Below are 23,472 nucleotides of genomic sequence, written 5' to 3'. Positions count from 1 at the left end.
TTTTTTTCCCCCACAGGAATAAGTTTGTCTTTATGGACTTGCCAAAGGATGCATGAATTCCTTTGACAGTAATTGCCTTCTTGTTGATCCTAAGTGGCTTAATTTCACAATTCATCCTGTTGAGCTGTTTTATCAACTTTGTATTGTATTTTTTGTTGCGTTTTCGCCATTATAAACTGTAAACTTAATATGCTTGGCTCATTTTTCTTCAGATTTCAGCCTCTCCTGTAGCCAGGAATCCAACTCCCTGGCCCCAGCAGTATGGATTGTTACACGCCTCAGGCAAGTCGTCGGCACAACCCAGTGGACAGCATCTGCCGCAAACTGCAGACTATTCAGTGGCGCGGTGACCGAGAGCCCAATTCTCCCTTTCAGATTCCCAAGCTGTCCTCGAGCAATTACGACAGCCCTCAGTGTGGCCTTAGGCACAACCTGGAGGCCATCCTGAAGAAAGGACCACTCCACAATGATGAGGGGGAGAGGGGAAAGGACAAGGTGAAGGTGAGAGGGATGGGGATGCCGACCTCTGCATCCTCCCAGAGGAGCCGACTGGATCCCTCTGTCCCTCCTTCAGTGCCTTCAACCCCTGCGTGCACCCCTTCTATGCCAGCTAACGTTACATACACAATCACTAGCACTCTGGGAGAGAGGAGAGGAGCAGATGGAAGTGATTTAAGTCGGGTTAAGTCATGGCAGCGACATTGTTCAACACCCACAGGGCAAGCCAAAGATTCTCCTTATTTTACATTCACAAGAGGACCGGAGTCTGTGCAGTCACAGAGTGAGAGTCCGAGCATGAACCCGCCTCTTTCTCGGACCTTCACGCCAAGTGATGGCACCCCCTCTTACAATGTCAATTTCTGCCCTGCGGACACAATGAACTTGACAGAGTGCGAGCTGCCCTACCCTGCTCTGGTTGTCAAAAGACTCTCTATGGGAGATGGAGGTAAGTAGGTGCAGCTGCTGCTTAGCTGGGATGTTCAGGTTGTTACAGACTGACAACACGTAGCATAAGATCCACTTACTTTTAGCCACATCTTTTCGTTTTCTTTGCTGAGCAAAGGGATAATGGGTAACGGGACTGTGTAATTCTATTGACATGATAAGATTTAGACAAGGCTCGTTAGTAGACCTTAGACTAATGCCATGTAATCTCACCAGCAAGAAATGCTAATTGATAACTACATTTTGAGCTGTAGACTGAAAGTGTGGTCTCCTAGGAGGATGTTTTATCTGTTTCTAGCGTTTTTCTATGACCTCAAGTTTGATGTTCTTTTTTTTTAAAAAAGACAAGGCCTCTCATTGTAACTTTAAAATAGAAAAACAATATGGGGAATGCTACTAAATCAAACATTTTTTCCATAACTTTAGGACACTGATAGCTTCATGTATGCCTGGCTTGTATTTTCTCAACTTTAGTTATATATGTATTTTATTCCCATCATATTTTACAATTATGTTATATTTTAGCACAAAAACCTGAACTTGACACAAAGGCTCAGTTGCTCAGACTTTTCCTTCATTTCATTATAAATTGTTGATGAGGTTATTAAGTCCGTCATTGTTTTGTTGTATTATTTTGTCACTTTATAGATAAAACAATGATGGTATGATTATGTAATACTTAAATCGGTTGATAAGAGTTAATCATGTAGCTCTAAGCTTTGCTGCCTCATGTATGCAAGGCCATTGTGCCATTACACTGGTTGCTATGCCTGAAGTTGTATCATGTGCTCATTCTGTTTCACCACCACTGAGTAGAATTTGTTTTTGTGTGTTTCATGTGCAGGGACATCACTGGCCTCAGAAAACAAGAAGAAGAACATGGCAGAAATCAGCCTCATCTGTGAGGAGAATCTGTTGGACGCCGTCTTCTATGCCTGTGACACACAGCGTCGAGGTATGTGCATGCGTGCGCACACATTGTCATTTGCCTGATTCTGAGGATGTTTGTTTTCTTTCACCTCCATAATTTGTTTTCATGCCAGGTTACAGATTCATCTCTTTTTTGCTGTTTTTTCAAGTGATAGGTCAAGGTTCTTTTTCTTCGAGTCCATATTTATGTGCAAAACTTGTAAAATCTTCAGCACTTTTGTCAAAATGTGCATATTTCAGCTTTGTGTTATGTCTGGTTGTGATGCATATGAATAAAGACTGTTGTATGCTATACTAGCAGTGAAGTTGGCATTGATGACAGCATTTCAGATTACACACAGTTGATGTTTTAAAAGGGTATAGTTGTCCAACAATTGATTTTCCTGATATGTGTCATTTTCAAGGTAAAGTGTACGTGTCTCACATTGTGGACTACCTGCGACACACCACCTGTCGAAGCTCGGAGGACAGTGGACTGGATGAGCTTTGCAACATGCTGGATCCGGAACACAAAGATGTTTCCATTGACCTCGGCACTTACCACGCTGTCATGAAGGAGTGGATTGACGACTGCCGCAATAACAGGTAAATGCAGACTTGCAAAATAAATGTAATGCTTTGTTAAAGGACCGTTGTGTAAGCATTTGTGAAGTCTAACAGTGAGACTGCAGATTTTAACAGAGAACTTCTACTCCTGAAAATGCTGAAAGAGCAGAGGTCAGGTTTATAGGCTATATTGCCTTTTAATATATTGATTTATTCATTCATTGGTTCATTGTGAATGAGCTACATGTAAGAGAAAATGTATCCCTTTACCTGACAATATCATGAAATGGCATTAAAGGTCATGTTTTGTCTTTCATACATCTCCATTTTAATTTGGAGCCGTGTTGGCAGAAAGGTAAATGGGTGAGAGCTGGCAGATTAAAATGTGATTATAATTTAGCATTTCTCAGTTTGATACCAAATCCCAGAGTTGGAATACAGAATTAGCAAAGTTTGCCCAACATGTGTCATTACAGCAATTTCCTCTTGTGCCATCTTTCCTGTTTTTGTGCTTTCTTTTTAGACTCTTAGAGACCTGGTAATATTTTCCATTTTGTGTTATGTAAGGAGATAAAGTAGGCAGTGTATATATCAAAGGTGAGATTGTTGGTGACCATCTTTGCAATAGTTCTATATTTTCAGGTTTCTGTTTAACTCTTACCTACATTCATTTAATGCAGTCAAAAGCCAAACAAATCGGTGCTTCATTTCCAATTTACAAGGAGAGAGATTGATAGAGTTCAATTAAACATCGTAGTCGAATTTGAACCAATGATCGTAAAACTAACCGATATTGATGTTTTGTGTTGTTTTTCAGTGATGAAACAACAAATGACATCACTCAAGACTCTGTGAAACCTCGAGACTGCTTGTCTGGTGAGTTTCTTTGAAATTGGAACCTTATAGTTTGTGTGCTTTGATTTTACAGTATGTATATATATTTACGCGTGTGTGTCTTTTAGCAAAGAGGTCAATGCTGCTCAATATGACCTCAGGAAGTTTGGAGGCCTTTGGAGGAGACGCATCCAGACTAGAGTTGTGAGTGATGTGTCAAATTGTGAGATTTGTCAGTATTGTATCACATTTAATCCATACAGTTAAGTTGCATATTTTCTTCACTGTGTGTGCATGCTTGTGTTTTTCGCCTCTCAGTGAAACGTCAGAGCTGGTGTATTGTGTTGCTGACCTCCAGATGAGTAACCAGAAGCTGCAGGAGGAAGTGAGGAAGCTGAAGCAAGTGGTGGAGGGCATGGAAGACACAAACCAAAAGCTGGCAGAAGAAAATGAGGACCTACGCAACCAGACCAGAATGTAAGATGCTTTTACGAAATCTGATAAATAAGATCTTAGGACATGGCCCCAAAACCTCACCTGGTCAGCAATAAAGAGCAATACACTGATGTGCAAAGACATGTTGCTACTTTATTTTGTCAATCTTTGCCCAGCACCCAGTGTATTTCATTTAAAAGTACATGCATTTTCAAACCTTTTGTGGTCCTTGTATAGTCTCACATGAAAACATGTACTGTAACTCGCATTGTTTTATTGAATTCCCTCTTTCTTTCATCTTGCACAGTAACCAGCAGCTGGGCCAGAAGGAGAAACTGCTGAAGGATGAGGTGGAGGAGATGAAGGCTACTCTGAACAGTACTGAGGAAGGCAGAGCTCGTGCCTCCGCACACGGCAAACATGTGGTCAGTCAAACCTTCTGCTCACATGCTTTTATTATCATCCATTTCTAGATAAAATCACCTGGCATGTACTGTATTGTAGAACTAAAGCGTTGGCTGTTGTTGACCTCTTTTGGATTTAATAAAAATTATTTATGCAGGTACATATTTTTCAAAGCTCTGGCACCTTGTTTCAAGTTACTTCTTTTGACTAAAAGCACAACAGTGTAATTTTTCTAATATATCAGTGCATGTTTTTTTTATGTTTATTAATTATTTTTTTTTATTTTTAATCTATAATTGTTTTACATGTAAGATTATATTGGGTATGGAAAACATTGAGGAAAATTGTGCAACCTTTGCCCGAGAATATGGAGAATCAGCCTTGTCCTTAAGTATTAAGTACTATGTTGAATATGTTATAATTAAAGTGGACAGAGAGTGTTTGATTTTATTTTTTTATTTTTTTAGGAGAGAGAGAACCAGGGTCTCATTGCCAAGATTGCTTCTCTTCAGGAAGAGGTACTTCACCGTCTAAAAATGTTATCTTTTGTCATTAATACTTTACAGTGCCTCAGTAGTGCTCAACCATTCAGAGACGGCTCATTAGTGGATATTGCCCTGATACATGATTAAAAATACACTACTGCCAAATATGATTTTTTTTAATATATATATTGAAAATATGGTGTTTAAAACAGCATCACTGCTTAATGACTCCTCACAGCGGACCTTATAACGGGTATAAGGGTAATGAGACTGAAAGTTAACTGGCTGAAGTTGTTGATGGAAGTATAATGGCAGACACTAGGGAAAATAATGCAACTCTAATAACTTTAGGGTTATTTTTTATTCTTCAGGTAGACAGAAATTGTCTTGTATCTTTGCTATTGTCTTTCAATAGATGTATCATGATATTGTCATATTGGGCCATTTTGGTCCTCGTCAGTGTATGATGTTATACGTTTGACCATGGAAGTATGTGACTGATTGTGGTAACTCCCCTCTGATGGTTCCTCAGAACTTCAAGGTCGCCATGGAGACGGATCATCTTCAGAGAAGAATAGCAGGGCTATGTGACGTTAATGCTGACCTACAGGTGACCTTTTAGCATAATTGTTATGTTTTCCTCTGCAATATTACACCTGTACTTGGCTTCTTTATTATTCTTTCTTTCACATACTGAGGTTTGTGAGAGGCCAAGGTGGCTACAGTCTCAACATGCCTGGGTTCTTGTAGTAACTCCATCTCAATCATATAAGAACTTCTACCTAAACCAAACATTTTTTTTATTAGAATTGTGCTAACCTCTCCTCAGGTGCAAATCCACTCTTTTGATGCTGTTGTCAGTGACAAAGAGATTGTGATACATGAGGTCAGTGCTTTGTTTTCATTATTCATTTTATGGTTACTGTAAAACTTTAAATTGTTTTATGGTTCTACCTAAACCTCTGCATCCAACTGGTCGTGTTTGCCGTGTCCCCTTTCACAGAAAAGCAAACGGATAAATGAGCTGAAGGCAGCAGTGGAGGAATACTCTGCCATCACAGAGGTCAGTGTTGCGTTACCTCATCTACACGTTTCTCAAGAAATGCTCTTTCATTGCTTGTATATGTGGCTGATCACTTGGATCTTGGGAATAGAAAGCCTAATCAGAGAGGTATCTGCTCTGGTTCTTGCTTGTTTTTAGTTCATGCCAAAGCAGCCATTTTGTTCTCCTCTTAAAAAAAATCAACTCTGCTTACTTTCACTATCTCCCTTTGTTTTAAGCTGAAATCAGGCAATAGTTCTCACTTGCTTCCACACACAGACGGATAAAAAAAATGATTATCCCATACAATAGAGTTGACCTCTAAATAGCTGAGATGAACTGACTTTAGTTTCCTCTGTTGTTGATTCCAGCTGCTGAGGGCAGACAAGAGCAAACTGGAGAGCCAGATGCAGATGATGCATCCTGAACTAGCTGGGTAAGTGATCCAAGAATGACCTGGGGTTGGAAGTGTTTGCGATATTAAATATTACCACATTTTTCTAATTATTATGTTTGCATTTGAATTTTTTTTTCCTCTTTACCTCTCCTGTTTGTCCTTTTTCTATTGTCTCTCCAGGGCTGGTGTGTTCCTGTCAGCGGCTTACAGGTTAAACCAGAGCACCTCAGGATCCCTACAGACAGAACTGGCTTTGGCACAATCACCACTGGGGGTCAGCACTCCCCTGCTCTTATTTGCCCTAAAATACACATAATCAGCAGATCCTCAACAAATAATAGAAACTTCTGGGCACACTGTTGCACATTTGCACTTGTATTCACACTGCACAGAATATATTTACAATAATCGCTTCAGATACAGTAGCTGCAATGTTAAATAATCTAAATATAAGTATAGTGTCCTTGATCTGATTTGCTACTCTGAGAATTTGTATGCACACAAACAGGTGATGATCCATTTCTCCCACAAACTGTTAGGACTCCCACACTCACTGCTGACAATAAACAACACTGACTGCACCTTGCTTTGGACATACTGTTTCATTGCAGTAATAGAGATGACATCATTTTTCATTGATTTGTATTATAAAAAATGTACGGTTATCTCCCACAGACTCCTCATGGAGTTGACCATTTGTCCACGACTATGAACATCACCTCTCCGCTAGATGAGACACTGGACAGAGAGGTGTTTCTGCTGCTGCAGGGACCCAGTCCTGACCCAGCTTTAGAGTTTAAGAGCCTTCTTAACAAACTGGTAACCAACAATGATAAAGCATGCACACAGACATAACCATGGTTTTCTCATGTCCAGTTCATATATGAGACATTTCAGAAGCAACAGTCATATATTTCAATCAACACAATGTTTAGCTCATGTTCTAAATTGTGCTTATTTTACAAGGCAGGCAAAATTGCTCATGTTTCACCTACACTCTACTTTTAAACTAAAAAAGAAACTTGTCCAAGACTGCATTTAATGTGCTTTTTCTGGTGACATCTGATACAAATAATCAGTTTACTGTTCAAAGAAAGATTGTGTTTTATATTCAGTGCATAAAAAAAGTCCATCTTGGCCAAGATACAATTGGTTTTAGCAGTGTCACATACTTTTCATTTCATGTTTCATTGTAGAATATGTCTCTTTTACAGCATACTGTCTCTTTATGTCTTTCAGAAAAGGAGTTTCAGGGAAGAATCCGACTTGGTGGACAACACAGACAATGGTCTTCAGGTCTGATATATTCACACACTTCTACACATGCATAAAAGTACCTCAGTTTTGCATAGTGTATGAATACAGCCTGATTTAACATTCAAAAAGGCTGTTTCAGTTTTTTTTTTTTATATGAATCATAAAATTATATAATCTCCATCTTCCTCTCCCTCCACCTGTTGTGCTCTTTCTCTCTCTATCACTTCCTATCTGCACTTTCTCTCCATCCCTCCCACTATCCCACCTCTCTAGAGGGCTTTCACTTATATAACTCTCCAACAGGCCTCATCCAAACACTGCCATTTAGTCACCGTGTTACGCGATGAACACAACCCACTTCCCTCCTCCCTCACTGCATCTCTCTCTCTGGCTTTCTCTCTTCTCCCCTCCTCCTGCAGTGTTGCCATTCTGCATTCATTAGCCACGTTCTTCCATAAAGCAGTAAACATACCAAATGAGACAGAAATCATTAGTGTAGCAGAGTTGTACGAGTGCAAGTCCATCTTCGGTCGATTTTTCAGTGTACCAGATTGTGAGGAAAGATTTTGTCAGGTGTCGGAACTTTTTGCATGGTGTAAAAGACGACCAGCTATTTAAACTGTGCATCAACGTGTGTCCGTCCATCCAAACGAGCAGCTGACCTCTTGGCCTCATCTTCCCACAGACGGTGCAGGCAGAGCTGGATGCGAGGAGGGCCGACTGGGCCCTTGGCCTGGACCAGCTGGCCCAATACACAGACTCACTGGAGAAGGAGCTGATCAAAATGGCCAGTAACATGAGGAGGTCTCGTACCGAGATCCTCCACCTTTCAGTCAGGTGAGGAGTTTTTTTTTTTGTTTTTTTCCTTTACACTGCCTTTGTATCGGGGGCTTTGTGTGTTAAGAACTGGGCAGTTACAGATATGTAAAGTGAAGTAAGTGCATGTTTTTAGAGCAGAGGAATATTGAGTGCACTCAGTCTTGTGCTGGTAAATTAAAGAAAACTTGACTTGCCGACAAGAAAATATAGTTTTATGCAGTGATTTAGCAGCAGTGAGTTAGTCACTAAAAAGTGAGTATTTCTGTCAAGTTAAGGTAATATTGGTATCATTAAATTAAATCATTGTTAAAGATGTTAGTAGTGAGCCAGAGGTTGAACTTGCATCATTATTACTATGGAAAGATAGTAACCCTAACCTGAAGTTTAGCCATCACGAGTAGCTGGCAAATTCCTGGCCTTCCAAGTCCATGGAAGACTTCTATTCATTAGATTGTTAACATGCTTGCAGAGCTTCCAGGATAAATCCTGTGTAGTCCTGAAACCAGTTATATTATGGTAAAAAGTTTTATAATCACATTAATAAAACCACACTCGGATCTCTACATGTGTTTCTGAGGTGTCGTTTATAGTGCTGGGTTTCACTTGACTAGTCAGTTGTACTGTGGAGGAAAGACGTGTCAATCATCTCGCTCTCAATGACCATAATGGGACCATTTCACTAGGTTTGTGTCTGGACCATATCTGGACTCCAAACTGACTATGCGTGAATGGGTTTTCCCTGTGCTGTATGTGACCGTTTTCATGGAGACGGACATCTCCTGCAGATATATAAGAGATCTGATGTGGTACAGAGAGGGAGAACAGGTCAGGATATCCAGCTGGGATTCACAAGCTGGCTTGTCAGGGTGAATTAAAAAAACAAAGAGGGCTAGTTGTAAGTGTTCAGAAAAGGTATGTGATACAGAGTATTCAGATTAAGACTGGACTCTGCCAGGGTTGGCTCTTTGAAGTGCACATTTGTGAATCTGTGTGTAGTCTGGGATTGGGCTGTTGATATAGTGACTCATTCTACATAACTGAAATAAAGGAATCTTTACTGTGCCAGTTGGAGAACTGGTGCTTGTCACCCTGGGCAACAGAATGGGACACTGCATGGGCCTGCGGATTGGGTACAGTATGTCCACTATGCTATCATGCAGGCTCTTTATAGATGTGTTTTTCTGACTCGAAGTCCACTTTGATTATTTGTTCACTTCCACTGTAATTAACCTGACAAAAATACTAATAACATTGTCTTGTTATTTGCAGGGTGCAAGAGCAGGAGAACCAGAAGCGACAGCTGGGTGAAGAACTGGAGCATCTGAAGACACCCCAGGACAACAGAGAGGTCTCATGTCAGACACCTGCACCAGATGAAGAGGTGAGAATGGGATAAAGGTACCAACATCAGAACTAGCTGATACCACTGTTCTTAAGGTGACCGTTAAGCCTCAGGACTTGCTCTACATTGTTTGCTGGGTTTAAAGTAAAATCAGCTTTGTGGTTAATTAAACTTTAAAATGAATATTTTATATATGTATATGTGTGTGTATATACAAGTATATTTTGTAAGTTTGTTTGAAGTGCAAAACGGTGAATGTTCTGTCCATGCTGGAGTCAGATGCAGCAATACACCCACACAGTGCTCCTTAACACAAACATGCAATTTACATCAATAATATGTCAGCTTTGTGCTGATGTGAATAAATTTGCAGAAGAGGAGAGAGGGAGAGGAGAATGTTATTGAAAAAAAGACTATTGTTTTTAAAATGGCAAACTTTCAGATTCTTTGTAGTTTTCCATGACAGGCTTGTTGGTAAGTGGTCAGTACTGTGAAGTTTTTGTTAGGCCACTGTGGTTTACAGAATGAGATTCGTCAGAGGTTTTTCTGTGTTTTTATTTAGCCTGCAGATGGATACTTGGACTGGGATGAGGAATTTGCCCTCCAAGACTTCCTGAAGAGTGAGCTGGCAGATAGGAATTGCCAGGTTCTGCATGGAAAACCTGACGGAGGACCTGAGGATAAAGGGACTAAATTAACAGACAGAAGTGAGGAGGAAGATGGGGTTGAGCGGTGGATGGTGGTGGATACTGTAGGAGAAGGAGAGGAGAGGGACACATCCACTCCTCTGTCTGCTTTCTCTTTGGGGGCCAATCCTGAACAGGGCATAGCGGAAGAGAGGCCAGGTGAGTGTGAACATACTGTCCAGATATTTATTCAGTTTTTATATCTAATTTTACGATGCATCAAAATTATCCCAACACTAGCTTGAAACTCCTAGAGCAAGGCCAGGCCTAAATATAGGTTAATCATTTTCTAGCCCTCTTGTGACCCCAGTGCTCACCACGTTTTCAGCTTTAGTAACTCTGTAGGATTACTAGTGCTAATAAGTCCTGGCCTAGTGCAACAACAATGTTACAGGCGTGAATAATATTAATGAAATTGTTTGACTGTACAAACTGTAGACAAATTCATTGAATAACTGAACACATGAATTGCATATGCTCATATTTCATGAGGTATGCATTTAGTATTGCTGAAGATAAACAGGACTGTCTTAAAATCCTAAGCTAAGGCAAAATGAGATGTCGATAGAGCGACGAGAAAATGCACATTACTGGTGCTAAAGTATTTTTTGTGAGTGGATTATCCCTCTGTAATCCACAGCAGTCACAGGGCACTCAGCCACCCTTAAAGTACCACTACAGTGCTCACTCTCTGTAAGAGCACACACATACCCTGAGGCCATTGGAAGCAGACCCCTGCCTTCTATGGTTGTTGGTCTAAGGTTGTGTGTGTGTCCTCTTTTTCAAGGTCCTTCTATGGCCAGGTGTAAGAAACCATCTGAGTCCATGAAGTGAGCTCAGTAATCTCTCCATTCCTCTCCGAGCCTGCATGAGTGGCTGTCAAGCAGAGACAGAAAAGCAAGAGGGCAGATATGGGCGTAACTCTTAAGCCATGCATGATACCTTAACCCCTCTATTCCTTTTTTGAGCACATATATACCCCGGAAGATAAAACTAAAGACTTTTGTCTTTTTATGTCTTTTCTTCCCTGATCTCCTCTTCATTCATATTTGCTTTTTTTATGTCACACAGCTACTCCAGTCTGCACTGAGTCAGAGGTGATGGGTCAACCTTTGCAGGTATGCTAAAATGTGTCCTGCCATCAAAGTGTCTGTATTGTGCCTGGCTGCAAAATGTTTATGTATTAACCTTGCACTCAATATGTTCCTTTATATTTTATTAGGTATTTTGTGAAAATGGCACATATTTAACATATTGTATTTAAACACTAAAAAAATATGGATTTCTATCAATTTAAAGAGTATTCTAAACATTTTCGCTAATATGAGTTCACTACTGGAGAAAAAATGCAACATTAGGTTTGTCTTTTTAGATATTTTAAAGGTCACATAGTGTTCCTATTGCACATAAATGTTAGTTATAGAGGTCTACTTACATATATTAACTTGTTTTTATGGTCAAAAACCTCCTAGTTGCTGTAAACGAGCCGATTGAAATCCTCTTTTCTGACGCTTTTCGTCAGTCGCAATGTTTCAGAGTGAACTTTCACCCCCAGAAGACAGTCTTGTCATTGGCCTGTACTATTCAGCACACCAGCTCTCAGAAGCGCAGCTCCCCCCTCTGGAACGGTGGATGCACTGCTCCTCATTATAAAAACATTGTTTTAACAGTGTTTAAAAATAGCTTCGTCACGACTCCCCGCCGTAGTCCCTTTTATGACTTTGACCCGGAGTCTGATTTTTAGTGTCGATCTTTAATCTACGTCTGTTGAAAACTGATAGTTAATTTGTTGTTGCTGTGATGATGAATTTCATCTAGGGCAGTGTTTCCCAATCCTGGTCTTCATGGTCCTCCAGACTTTTGCAGAACTTGATGACGAGCTGACCATTCCCATTTGAATAAGGGGTGTTGAGTAGGGCAACATCTAAACCATGCAGGTGTCCCTGAGAAACAGGATTGGCAAACGGCGAACCACTGCTCTGTGCAGGTTACATATTTAAACAATTGAAGGACAGTTTGTTGTTTTAAATAAGATGCTAACTCATCCACGATGATTCAACAACTATTGCTGAAGTTCTTTTTTGTTGGATGCTGAATCATGAGCTGCTCAGCGGCCAACAGGATGTGATTGTATGTACTAGGGGTGAGAGACTGCATGTCAACAGGAAGCAGGACAGTACTACAGCTGCTCATCTTACCTTCCTTGATTTATGAAAGCTCAAAAAATATTTACTTTGGCATACATAGCTTTGTTGTTACGGGAACAGAACCATACATGTCCTGTGTAGTTGTGGGAAGTTGTGGTTTACAGTTGTCATTGGGGATAAGACTGAGACTCTTTATGAATAAGAGTTCAAATTGAGGGTGAAACCTGCTGGTCACATCACAGTGAACAGTGTAGACTGTTATCTCTAACATACTGGGAAGTAATGACTGGAAGGTAGGAATACTTGAATACAATCTGTCCTAATGTATATTGTCTGTGATTTATTCCTTTTCTTAATATAAATGTAGTGCATGACATTGCACAGATAAGACTATCCCTGCTCTTTCACTATGCTCCTCCTCCTCCTCACCTCCTGCACTCCATCTCTTTCTCTTATTACCATTTGTCTACCAAATGGCTCTTCACACATAATTAGTCACAGGCAGCAGACTGCTTGCTTGTGCAGGAGCTTCCATATACTGTATTTAAGATGGTGAGGGACCTAAATGTTACACTGGTGTAAAGAGGAAAATTATATAAACCAGCATTTTTATTTTGTCTACAGTAATTCAGCATTAAATTACCATATCTTCTATAAATTATACTGCACATGACAGGTCTGTAATCTTTTCATTTTGACACTTTCTAAACATTCTTCATTCCTCACTGTTAAACTTTGTACATCTGCTATTCCTGCAGCCAGTGTGAACATGTTTGTTACTGTCCTGTGATGTTGACAGTAACTGAGGGTCTTTGCAGCATCTCATCACTGACGGGGCAGATGCTCTGTGTCAGCTGTTACGTTTTTTTTAGCTTTGCGTTACGCAATGCTTCTCAAAGATGTGTTTATACTGCCTGACTGCAGGCCTACTGTTTAGTGCATTGTTGTTTGTTGCTAATTTGACTTTCTTTTGAACATTTATTATTTTGTTTTTGTGGGGTTTGTTTCATAGGAAACGGCAGCAGTGCTATTGAGCGCCCACTCACAAGCTGTCAGCTTTAGACACCCAGAGGCTGAAGCTCTCCCTGATCCATCCCACTCGGAGAAGAGTAAGACCTCCGCCTCCCCCACTCTTGCTCTAACTCGTGCTAGATCACTCGCTGTCATTCTGTTTCTCTTTCTTATTCATAGACTGTCAGCTGTTTAACTGTTTGCATTTTTGTTTTTGTATTTGCATTACTGCTTTTAGTATCGTATCATATCATATCGTATGGGTCCAGATGTATTAATTTGTGTATAAACTGATGCTGCGAATATAATATATTTTAAATACTTAAACCAATGTATTTATTTGGAGAGCATGTAGAACTTCTGTTTTTATAATCATGGAAAATGCAGGAAATTGTACGAGTTACTAGTTATAATTATTGTGCTACTAAACATGTATGTAAATATTTAACATTGCTCTTTTCTCAACAGATGCCTCTTCAGAAGTCTCTGAAATGACAAAGAATTTGTGCAACTCACCTGAACAAGAACAAAAAATCACACCTGGCAACACCCCTCCCTCACCAGCAGGCATGGTCTCTCCTGCTGGTACATTCCCTGGGCCAGATGAGACCATTGCCAATAATGAAAGGTAAAGGGTTGTAGTTTACAGAACAGTGTAACTTATCTGTAGATTTTAAGTTGGTATCTTACCTATATCTAGTAGTCACGTTTAAAGTCACCTTTTGACTTGTCATTTCCCTATGGCTTGGCCTCTTTTGCTAATCAAATAGATTTTTTTTTTCACTGTGGGAGGCGTGTGCAGAATAATGAGCATCTCTGCTGCTTTGCATGGGCACGGTCCACCTACAAAGAGACGAAAGCTGTTCTTTACCTCTCTCTGTTTCATAATAAGATAGTTTTGCGTTCTTAGACAGCAAGAGAGCGCATGTAAAATAAATGAAGAAAGGATAGTGCATGAAAGCTGAAGTTTTACATTTGGGGTCAGCAGTGAGCCGACCAGTGAGGACCACAAGGGAGGAGGAGAGAAGGAAGGCAAAGCAGACTCGAGCACAGGAGACATGAACTGCTTTAAGGTTAGTACCAGAGGGAAGTACAGCTTCCTCTATTTTTTGTAGCATTACCATCCCCTGTGCTTCCTCTTTATTTAATCCCCTTCGCTCTCTATCTGCAACTTCCTGTACATTTTAGCTGAGAGAGAGAGTACGGTGTGTCTCTCTCTGTGCGTTTGTTTTGGGTGAAATTCTGAGATGGAGTGGCCTGGGATGTAAAACTATTGGAACAATCAGAGAATCAGGTGGCCATTATTGTACCAACTGCTCCAGCAAAAGGAGTTTGAATTCTGTTGCCAATTGAGGCAAGTACAATATTTGCTGCATAATATCAAAACATTTACATGCTTTTGGTATCACTAAGTTGAGTTGCAGTGCTACAGATTTTCTATTACGTTAACACAGTGCTGCATGAAATAGTTCACAGTAGATCATTTAACTGGATGTTGAAATGAAATGTGTGTAATTAAATAAACGTTAATAAATAATTTTGCTAATATATCTTTGATCGATCACAGGCAACTTTTTTTAGTGCGTTATACCTCAGCACAAATTATGCAAGATACAAAGTGATGAGTTACTTGCACATCTATCGAAATGATAAAAACAACGGTAATGCTCCAAACCCATTATCAAAGGAGTGGGCACATTGGAACATTTTAAGTCTGTGTGAACCATTAATTCTGTGTTGGCCATTTATTTTTGTCAGAGATGCTGTTGCTGTAGTGTTCAAGTCTAGTAGTGTCTATTGTATAAACAACTGTATAGCCTTTAACACTGGGTACCACCTGTTTAGCAAGAAATTAATGTGCAGGCAGGCTTTATCATATCTTTGAGAGCCAATAATGGGGGTTTTCATTGAACTGTACTGCCATACAATGCTTTATAACAAATTATGATACCTCAGCTTATTAAAATGGAATGCTGGATAATTACAGTCGAGTATAACTGGTTTAGTGATTAAACAACATTATACGGTTAAAAAAAAATGTGCAACACATTTCCCAAACATGACTGTGGTGTTGGCTTTGCATTATGTATTTTAGATGAATTCACAAGATTTGAGGACTTGGAAAACGTTTTTAGTTCTTGAAAAATGGCTCCCCATGGAGAATTGATCAAATTAATGAATAATGTTTTGGATACAAATCTGATGCTGTTAATGTTGCTTTGAATAGTAGAGGTTACTGAGCAACATCCAGTTTTATTTCTCTTCACTGTTGTTTGACATATCTGAGGTTTTGTATGCCATGGAATAAAAAAAGGAAGCTCCTCTCCTGTTATTGCGCGAGTTTAAATGCGGTATTATGTAAACTTCTTACACCATATCCTATTACATTATTCACCTTGTTCCAGTCTGTGCTCGTGTTCAAGCAATAGGACTGTGTATGCACACTGTCCGCCTCCACTACTCATCATTGTGCCAATTTTAACGTGTTCTCTGAGCACCCTTCTCAGCAACACACACACGGAGAGTTCCATGAAGCTTCATATTATATAAAGAATCGGCCCAGTTTTTCTGTTCCACACTCTGCACAGCTCAGATATCTCACTGCCATGGGACAGGTACTCCTCATGCATATACACGTATATGTGCATGTACCTTTTTAATCATTGACCATTTCTTGTAATGTGGGACAAAGTGTGCTGCAAAGCCACCTGTCTTTTTCTCACAGCCTCCCTCCCTCATTCTCTTCCCTTTTACTTTTGTCCATCATCTCAGAGCCTGAGCCTGGACCAGCTGGCAGACAGATCAGCAGCTGGAGATACGTGAGTGATTGACTTTTGACTGGTGGCTTGAAAAACCTTTTGAACTTTTGATCTCTTCATGTCAAAAATGCCTTTTGTTTCAGATCTAAAAGCCACTTTTTTATATAAAAAGACATGATTTAGGTTTATTGATTGTGTGTAAAGCTGCTCTGTATGCGTTTTCCAGCTCAAGCCTACTACCTGTGTTGGTAGAAGAGGAAGAGGGTGTGCTGGACCATTCAGCTGAAGTTCCAGGAGAAGCCGCCAGCATGCCAGGTAAAAGACTATATCTGTGTGCATGAAGGAGATGAAGTGAGGAGCTGATATTTCTCAGCTGCTTGTTTGTTTGCATTCTTACATCGATGTGTAACTTTGACCACCCACACACCAACTCTTCCTCCCAGATACAGACCGGCTCAACAGCAGCAACTTATCTTGCAGCAGCTCCTCTCATTCAGGACCAACCTTTACACAAGCCGGCCAATTGGGGAGTGGCATGGGCAGTGTGACCTCTGATCCCTGCCAATCAGAGGACAATGCAGCCAGAAAGGACTTTGGCAAAAATAAGAGGGAACTGGTAAGACCTGTTTTACTCTACAAATTCATTATCCAGACTGTTTCAGGGGTTTTTGTGTGTAGATGTTTGTGTTTCATGATTAATATATTGTTGGCAGTCTGATTATCTACAGTTGTTTACTCGTTTTATTCTAGTTTATAATTCCAGTTTATTCGTGATGGGAGTATTAAAAAATAACAGCTTGCTGCAGTTATGCGATTCTGAAGCAGTGGATTTTAAAACAATCCATACAGGATTTTTATTTCAGTTATTGAGAGAAGATAACTTACTATGTACAGTAATAGTAACATTACTATGCAAACAAAGGAAAAACACAGTTTGAACCTAAATTTAATGAATGAGTGAAATTTTAGGTTTGTGGTGAATTGAGCTAGTGTTATTAATACTAAATTTGTTGAACACCCAGGAGATAAAATCATTAACAGCCAGCATGACTTCATGACCTGAAAAGCAATGCTGTCTTTCCAGCTATGTGAGTGCGTGCATATGAAAAAGTGTGTGTGTGTTTGTGGTTTGTGTGTATGAGTGAGCAGGAGGAAGGGACAGCTTCATTTCAGCTCCACTCAGAATATTATCTTTCAGCGTCTCTGTATCCTTATTATTTTAAGACCGTTGAAGCAGAGGGAGGGAGCAAGGAAAGGGAGTTGTTTGCATTTTTAGATGATATGTGAAAAATGGAGGGATTAGACATAAAAGGAGAGCAGGAGGGGGAGAAGGAGCAGGAAGAGGCAGTAATGTTTGTCCGGACCCTACAGGAGCTGTCTCACAGCATGGTGGCCGTCGAGGAGCACAAGGTTCAGGAGGACCCAAGTGAGGACGGCATGACCAATGGGAAGGAATGTATGTATAATGTTTTCATGTTATACTATTATTATACATGGTAATATTGGAATAATTTTCAAATGATTGGTTATAAATGGTCCCTGCATTCAAATATAAAGGGTCATTATTCCCATGATACATGTGCTTGTCACTTCTCTAGCTGAGCCTCCAATTATCTCTGAGTCCAGCGACAGCTTCAAAGAGGAGCGTAACAGGTAAGGCAAATGTTGAAATCCTTAATCATTTAATCGTTCATGTGTGAATGTATGGAGTTGTCACAGTGTCCTAACTTTTGTCTCTTTATCTGCAGCCTGTCACCCACTGATAAGGAGATTGAGGTACATATTAATTACAGCTGCAGCCTTCCAGATTTTTGTTTTGGGAAAAGTTTGTTTTAAAATCCACATTTTAAATCTGAGTTGTACCATGTTTAGTAAATGTATCACCTAAATGCTACTGGTCACCTTTTAAAAATAATTTAAATCTCCAAGCATAGTCACATTGGTTTTGAGTGGGACATAATCAAGCAAAGCTATTTGTCAAATGCTCCTCTTCGCTTGTTGACTTAAATGCCACATTCAGTGCTTGTCCAATATTAACTTGACTACAAGTCAAGTGTTTTTCATGTTTTCAGGCAGAATTCCAGCGTCTGGCGCTGGGCTTCAAGTGTGACATGTTCACACTGGAAAAGAGACTCCGGCTGGAAGAGAGATCACGTGACCTGGCTGAGGAGAATGTCCGCAGGGAGGTGTCCAGCTGCCAAGGCCTACTGCAGGTCAGTTTTATTTTTCCAGGTTTAATTTCATTTACTGTGTTGGAATTATGTGACAAAATGTGCAGAGAAGTCAAGCCATGCCAGGAATGGGTAGTGAAAAGTGCCATAAATACTGCTTTAACCTGTATAAGCTGTTTGGTTTTTTTTTCATACATGTTTCACATAAAGTGATTGAGAAATAATTGTTCTATATGGTCTTTGTAGCACTGCTAAAACGGCAAATCTAATGGTGGCCTGAGACTTTAGCACAATATTGTATGTATGTTCTCAGTCTTGGTTCTTTTCATTCCATGCAGGCTTTGATTCCTCTGTGTGAGGATGAGAACCAGTCCATGGAGATCATCCAGAGACTCCAGAAGAACCTTGATATCCTCATCCAGTCCATGACAAGGGTATCCAGTCGCTCTGAGATGCTAGGAGCTATTCATCAGGTGGGCATCTAACCTGAGTTTTTGCTGTGATAACAATAAAATCAATTGTGATGTCTTGACTGATGATTATTAAATGTGAATTTTGTGAATGTCAGGAGAATCGCATTGGTAAGGCTGTGGAGGTGATGATCCAGCATGTGGAGAACCTGAAGAGGATGTACACCAAGGAGCATGCTGAGCTGCTGGAACTGAGAGAGACACTGATGCAGAATGAGCGCTCATTTGGATCACAGACTGAAAGAGGTTACAAGTGCAGTACACAGACGCATGCAATATAGATATCTTCAATACGCAAACAGTATATGATATACTTATGTAAACATGTTAATTAGTATGTTCCTTTTTCCAGATGACTTCCGTGGTAAGAAGCAGTCCTCATCACAGTACTACAAGGTGAGCTGCATGTGATCTCATTCTCCATAACTCAGTATTTGGGTTAATTTGTGTTAATTATGTTGATGTGTGACAACTTTTGTTTTACTATACTCTTATTTAAATTGACATTTATTTCCCATGTATCCCCTCACAGCCAACAGCCCGACGGGTCAGCATAGCAGCAATCCCCCGATCTGGTGGAGGCAACATGCTCTTTGACACGGTGAGTGAAACTAAACAATGTCTTACTGATCCACTTCTGAGGGTTCTAATGTTAATTGGCAGATAACCATATATTGGACAGCATAACTTTATATATGGTTATATGCCTATTAACATAAGTTTTCATAACGCTGTTTTAAAATGAATCCACACTTATGTTTAAGATTATCTTAAACATTCTTCCCTAAAGTTCTGATTGACGGAAACTTTTAGAAAATACTACTATATCTTAAGTATAACTTTCACTTTCAAATGAATATTTTTGTTCATGCATTAAGTCTTGAACTGATCTTTTCCAACACAGTCTAAAACACAAGACGGCATGGAAACAGAAATAGAGAGACTGACCAGACGATCCCCATGGTAGGTTTTTATTTTACATACCATCTATTTATGAACGACCGTTTGCCGTTACATTATAATATGTGTATATCAAGTTCATACACATGCAGACTATAGTATTTTTCTTGCATTAGGAGGACCACAAAAAACTGTTTTCAATAAGCATTTCATCCATTTATTACTTTATAAAAATTACAATTCACTAATACATTAGTTTGTTTCCTTTCTCAATTGATACATTGCTTAAAGTCATTCATTGTCTGTTAATGGACAATAAGAGGAATTATAAAGTTTTTACAAGTGATATGTGAATCCATCACTGAATTAAAAGGCAATTCACATCAATAACATAAAACAGTCAACAATACACTAGATAAAAAAAAAAACATATTGGCATGTCTACTTACCTATATGTTGATAAAATTTGTAACATCATTGCTGCTTTTATTGTCCACTTAAACAAATAAGAACATTGTAATTTGGTCTTTTATTAATACAGTAATGTATATTTTGTTACCATATTAGTTTTAATCAATTAGATATTGATTTGTATTTTTTACTATGCAGTCATTTTGTAATGAATGAAATGCTTTATTACTATTTCGGTGACGTGGGGTTACAATCAAAGCAAGAAAATTGTTTAAATGCCTTTTTAAAGTGGTACACTATCGGCTGTTGCCGTTTAATTCAGGCCACATTCAAGCTGTGCCATGATGTGTGGGTTGTTGTTCTTGTTGTGCACCTATGTAATAATGGTGGTTTACAGGAATGTGACAGGGAAGAACACGGCCCGCCCTCCATTAAAACGCTTTGTTAGCTCAGCGGCCTGGGTTGATACTGAAGAACCCTCTCTCATGATGAAGGGGTAAGAAATACCATGGGGAAGGATAACGCGCTGGTTGTGTCGCGCAAGCTCGTTCACCATGGACACAGATGCATAAAGATGGCTGCACTCTGGTACGACACCATGTCTTGGTGGTGGACAATTTCTCTAAAAACTTTGCGGTTGATGTTATCTGGGATAGATTTTTATCATTGTTAAAATACAGACTTTTCAAACTGGGCTCAAAACAAAGTTCTGGCAGCCATCTTATTGTAACTGCTCCATCCTCGCTTTGAAGTATTTATCAGATGCATCCTTAGCATTTTCATATCTAACTCTTTTTTTGACAAGCTAAACTTGAGGCTTAGAGGATATAAATCCATGCTCCACATATCTGAAAGTTTGGGACCTTGAAATTTTGGATCATAATATAGCATGTACAGTATTTCTGGGAATCTGATCTATCAAAACCTGTGTACAGCAGGGGAATTCAAGTGTTCCGGGGCATCTGCCTGTTTGTTTTTGCTGCAAATGCATGGAATCTACATGTGCACTTACAGAATGGGTTTGGTTATGTATTCACGCTTGTATTTGAATGTGCAACTGAACAGTGTGTTTGTGAATGCCTGACCCACGCGTGCCCACAGGACGTCCTGCAACACAGACTGCCAGTCAGAGGACGAGCAGAAGGAGGAGCCAGTGGCAGAGAGGAGGAGGTCCAGTCTCAGTGAGCTGGGCAGCAAACTCACCTCCTTCATTCTGCCACTCAAGACGTTAGTTCAGCCAAATACCAACCACTAGCCCACTGCGGTACCAATCTCTACCAGCAAAGCTAAGAGGCTAGCTGCATAGTGGAAGAGTTCATCATTTTGCCATGCTGAGGTTCCAGTAGCTAACTGCATGGTCATTTTTGACATCAGATATTTGATTTATGTGGTTTTAAACAGCCATTTCTCTGATGTGTTTACACTGCACCTCAGAGATCACATTTCCATGTGTCTTCACTGATATCAGTGACCAAAGCTTGGAATCTTAGCAAATGTGGCCATCATTGCTCATACTGTATTTTTAAATAATCTGTTGTAAAGTTAGATGAGCATGTGGAAACTCTTCAATGATGAAACTCTTTCATGATATGGGTCTGTGCAGGACTTGCTTCTTCTTTGCTCCAGCAGCTCAGGGGCTTGTAATCGTGTTTATGCAGCGATTTTCACTGTAAGGACCAGAAATAAAGCATTTCCTTCAGCTTTTACGTGGATTTCAAATCGGTGTCAACTTGCAAAATCATACTGGCAGCTTTGTAATTTCACGCACAGATCTGAATTTCTGTCTTGCACTGTGCAAAGCATCAAACTGATGACAACTGATTTTTACTGGGATTCTGTCATTTACTAACATGTTCAGCCACCTTGGTTTTACTGTACTTTGACCGTTTTCATTTTTGTGTGGCAACTGAATCTTTTGTGTAAGCGGATCATGTGGTGTTCTGAGCTTTCCTTTCCTCTTTTCCTTCCTTGACGTTGCTCAGGAGTCAGGATGAGCTGTTTGTTATGCTGTAAGTGTGAAGGAAGAAGAATTCAAAGTAAAGTACTCTGTCTGTCCAAACAAAACAAATGCATGCAAAGAGCCTGCATTTCTCAGGTACTGTAGGAGTGTCTGACTCCATCATAACTGACTGGTGTTTGTTAGCAGTGCTCCTTTTCTTGATATATCACACGCCTAAATTGTCTGCCGTCTCTGCCTAACCAGCCATTAACCAAATCCCCTTCCATGCCAACTTCCATTAACTGGACTGCTGCAGCTTCTTCATATGCTGATGCTGTGATTGGTTTTGAAATGGGTGCTTAAGTGCACTTCATTGATGCTAACCTCGGATTGCACCTAGGGCTGAACAATTCATTATTTTCAAATTTGAAAAAATGCAATTGGCAAATTGCAAGGCTGCAATTAAGTTCTATTTTTTATTGTAAGTGCTGCAACAATTGGTAATTGATTACTAAATGAGTGCCACCTATTTCGAGATCCTTAAATGTGTGTTCTGATTTATTTATTAACCTTTAGTACATTTTGGAAGCGGTTCATTCTTGCATGAGTACAGTAGTTAATGTTTTGATGTAGTGTATGCTACAACTGGTTTTGAATCTATAACAAATATCTAACTGATGCTCAACTTTAAAATGTATTGCGAATTAAATCACAGTTGCAATTTCAGATTTTACCTTGAAAGTTCAGCCCTAATTGCACCAAGCCACAGCTCACTCACCCCCTGCATTGGATATGCTGCCAATCATAATTTTGGTATCCTTAGCCACACTCTTGCTTTTTTGATAATTTTTTTTCCTCAGTGTCCAGTGTAACATTTCTCTTCCCTTGCCCTTCTCCAGTCCAAGCCCTTCATCCAGCCCTACATCTACAGACCCAGGAATGGCCCAGTCTCTGTCCCATAGCCTGACCTCTTCCAGAGCAGCAGCTGTAGCCAGAGGTGGCAGGGGCCTCTGGCTTTGGTTGGCCTTATTGTTGGTTTTGGCAGGTACACTCTGTCCATTTACAGTCCTAAAACACAACCTATTCTCAAAGTGGAATTGACTGTAGCTAAAATAAACAACATACTGTTTTGCATACATTTCAATACAGCTTGCCTGGGTTTGGATAATGAGTTTGCGTTGTCATCTGCAGGTCTCTTGGCGCTGCTGGCCAGCCTGGTGATGCAGCCAGCAGTAGATGCTGCCCCCGTGGGGACTGGAGACTCCTGGATGACCATCCAGCAGCTGCTGTGGCCCTACGCAGGGCTCCGGCACAACGGGCAGCCCCCCGTCTAGTCCTGTAAATCCAGGGTTGATGGTCCTATCGCTCATTGGCCTTCTGCAGAGATTGTGCACTGGGGTGATGATGAAGAGAGGGCAAAACACTACTCCTGAATGGATGTTTATTGGTGCCTGAAGACTCCTAAAAATTAGACTCTTTAACAGCACTGGTCAGTCCTCAGGGGAAAGTTAACCCTACAGAGGATTTTATCACATCACGTT

At 40.1% G+C, this 23,472-nt stretch overlaps 1 protein-coding gene across 1 annotated transcript; it reads left to right on the top strand.

Annotated features, from left to right (window-relative positions):
- Positions 1-261: 261 nt before the first annotated feature.
- On the top strand, positions 262-23,265 carry lrmp (lymphoid-restricted membrane protein; the record flags this gene model as incomplete). Its single annotated transcript, XM_083906793.1, has 39 exons — positions 262-946; positions 1,790-1,900; positions 2,280-2,460; positions 3,239-3,297; positions 3,384-3,459; positions 3,574-3,732; positions 3,998-4,115; positions 4,563-4,613; positions 5,113-5,190; positions 5,410-5,466; positions 5,584-5,643; positions 5,994-6,058; positions 6,200-6,293; positions 6,695-6,838; positions 7,259-7,315; positions 7,962-8,113; positions 9,365-9,476; positions 10,000-10,282; positions 11,195-11,241; positions 13,283-13,379; positions 13,750-13,909; positions 14,270-14,354; positions 16,054-16,100; positions 16,267-16,355; positions 16,484-16,656; positions 17,412-17,496; positions 17,639-17,693; positions 17,789-17,816; positions 18,113-18,253; positions 18,550-18,684; positions 18,780-18,927; positions 19,034-19,077; positions 19,214-19,282; positions 19,586-19,644; positions 20,390-20,488; positions 21,094-21,219; positions 21,975-22,001; positions 22,831-22,976; positions 23,123-23,265. The coding sequence occupies 39 exons, from the start codon at positions 262-264 to the stop codon at positions 23,263-23,265; spliced, it is 4,545 nt and encodes a 1,514-aa protein (XP_083762919.1).
- Between the last annotated feature and the right edge of the window lie 207 nt (positions 23,266-23,472).

This window comes from Microchirus variegatus (genome assembly GCF_963457635.1).
Source record: "Microchirus variegatus genome assembly, chromosome: 20".
Taxonomy (NCBI): Eukaryota; Metazoa; Chordata; class Actinopteri; order Pleuronectiformes; family Soleidae; genus Microchirus; species Microchirus variegatus.
Note: the sequence above shows the minus strand (reverse complement) of the source record. Positions and strands in the feature narration are given on the sequence as shown.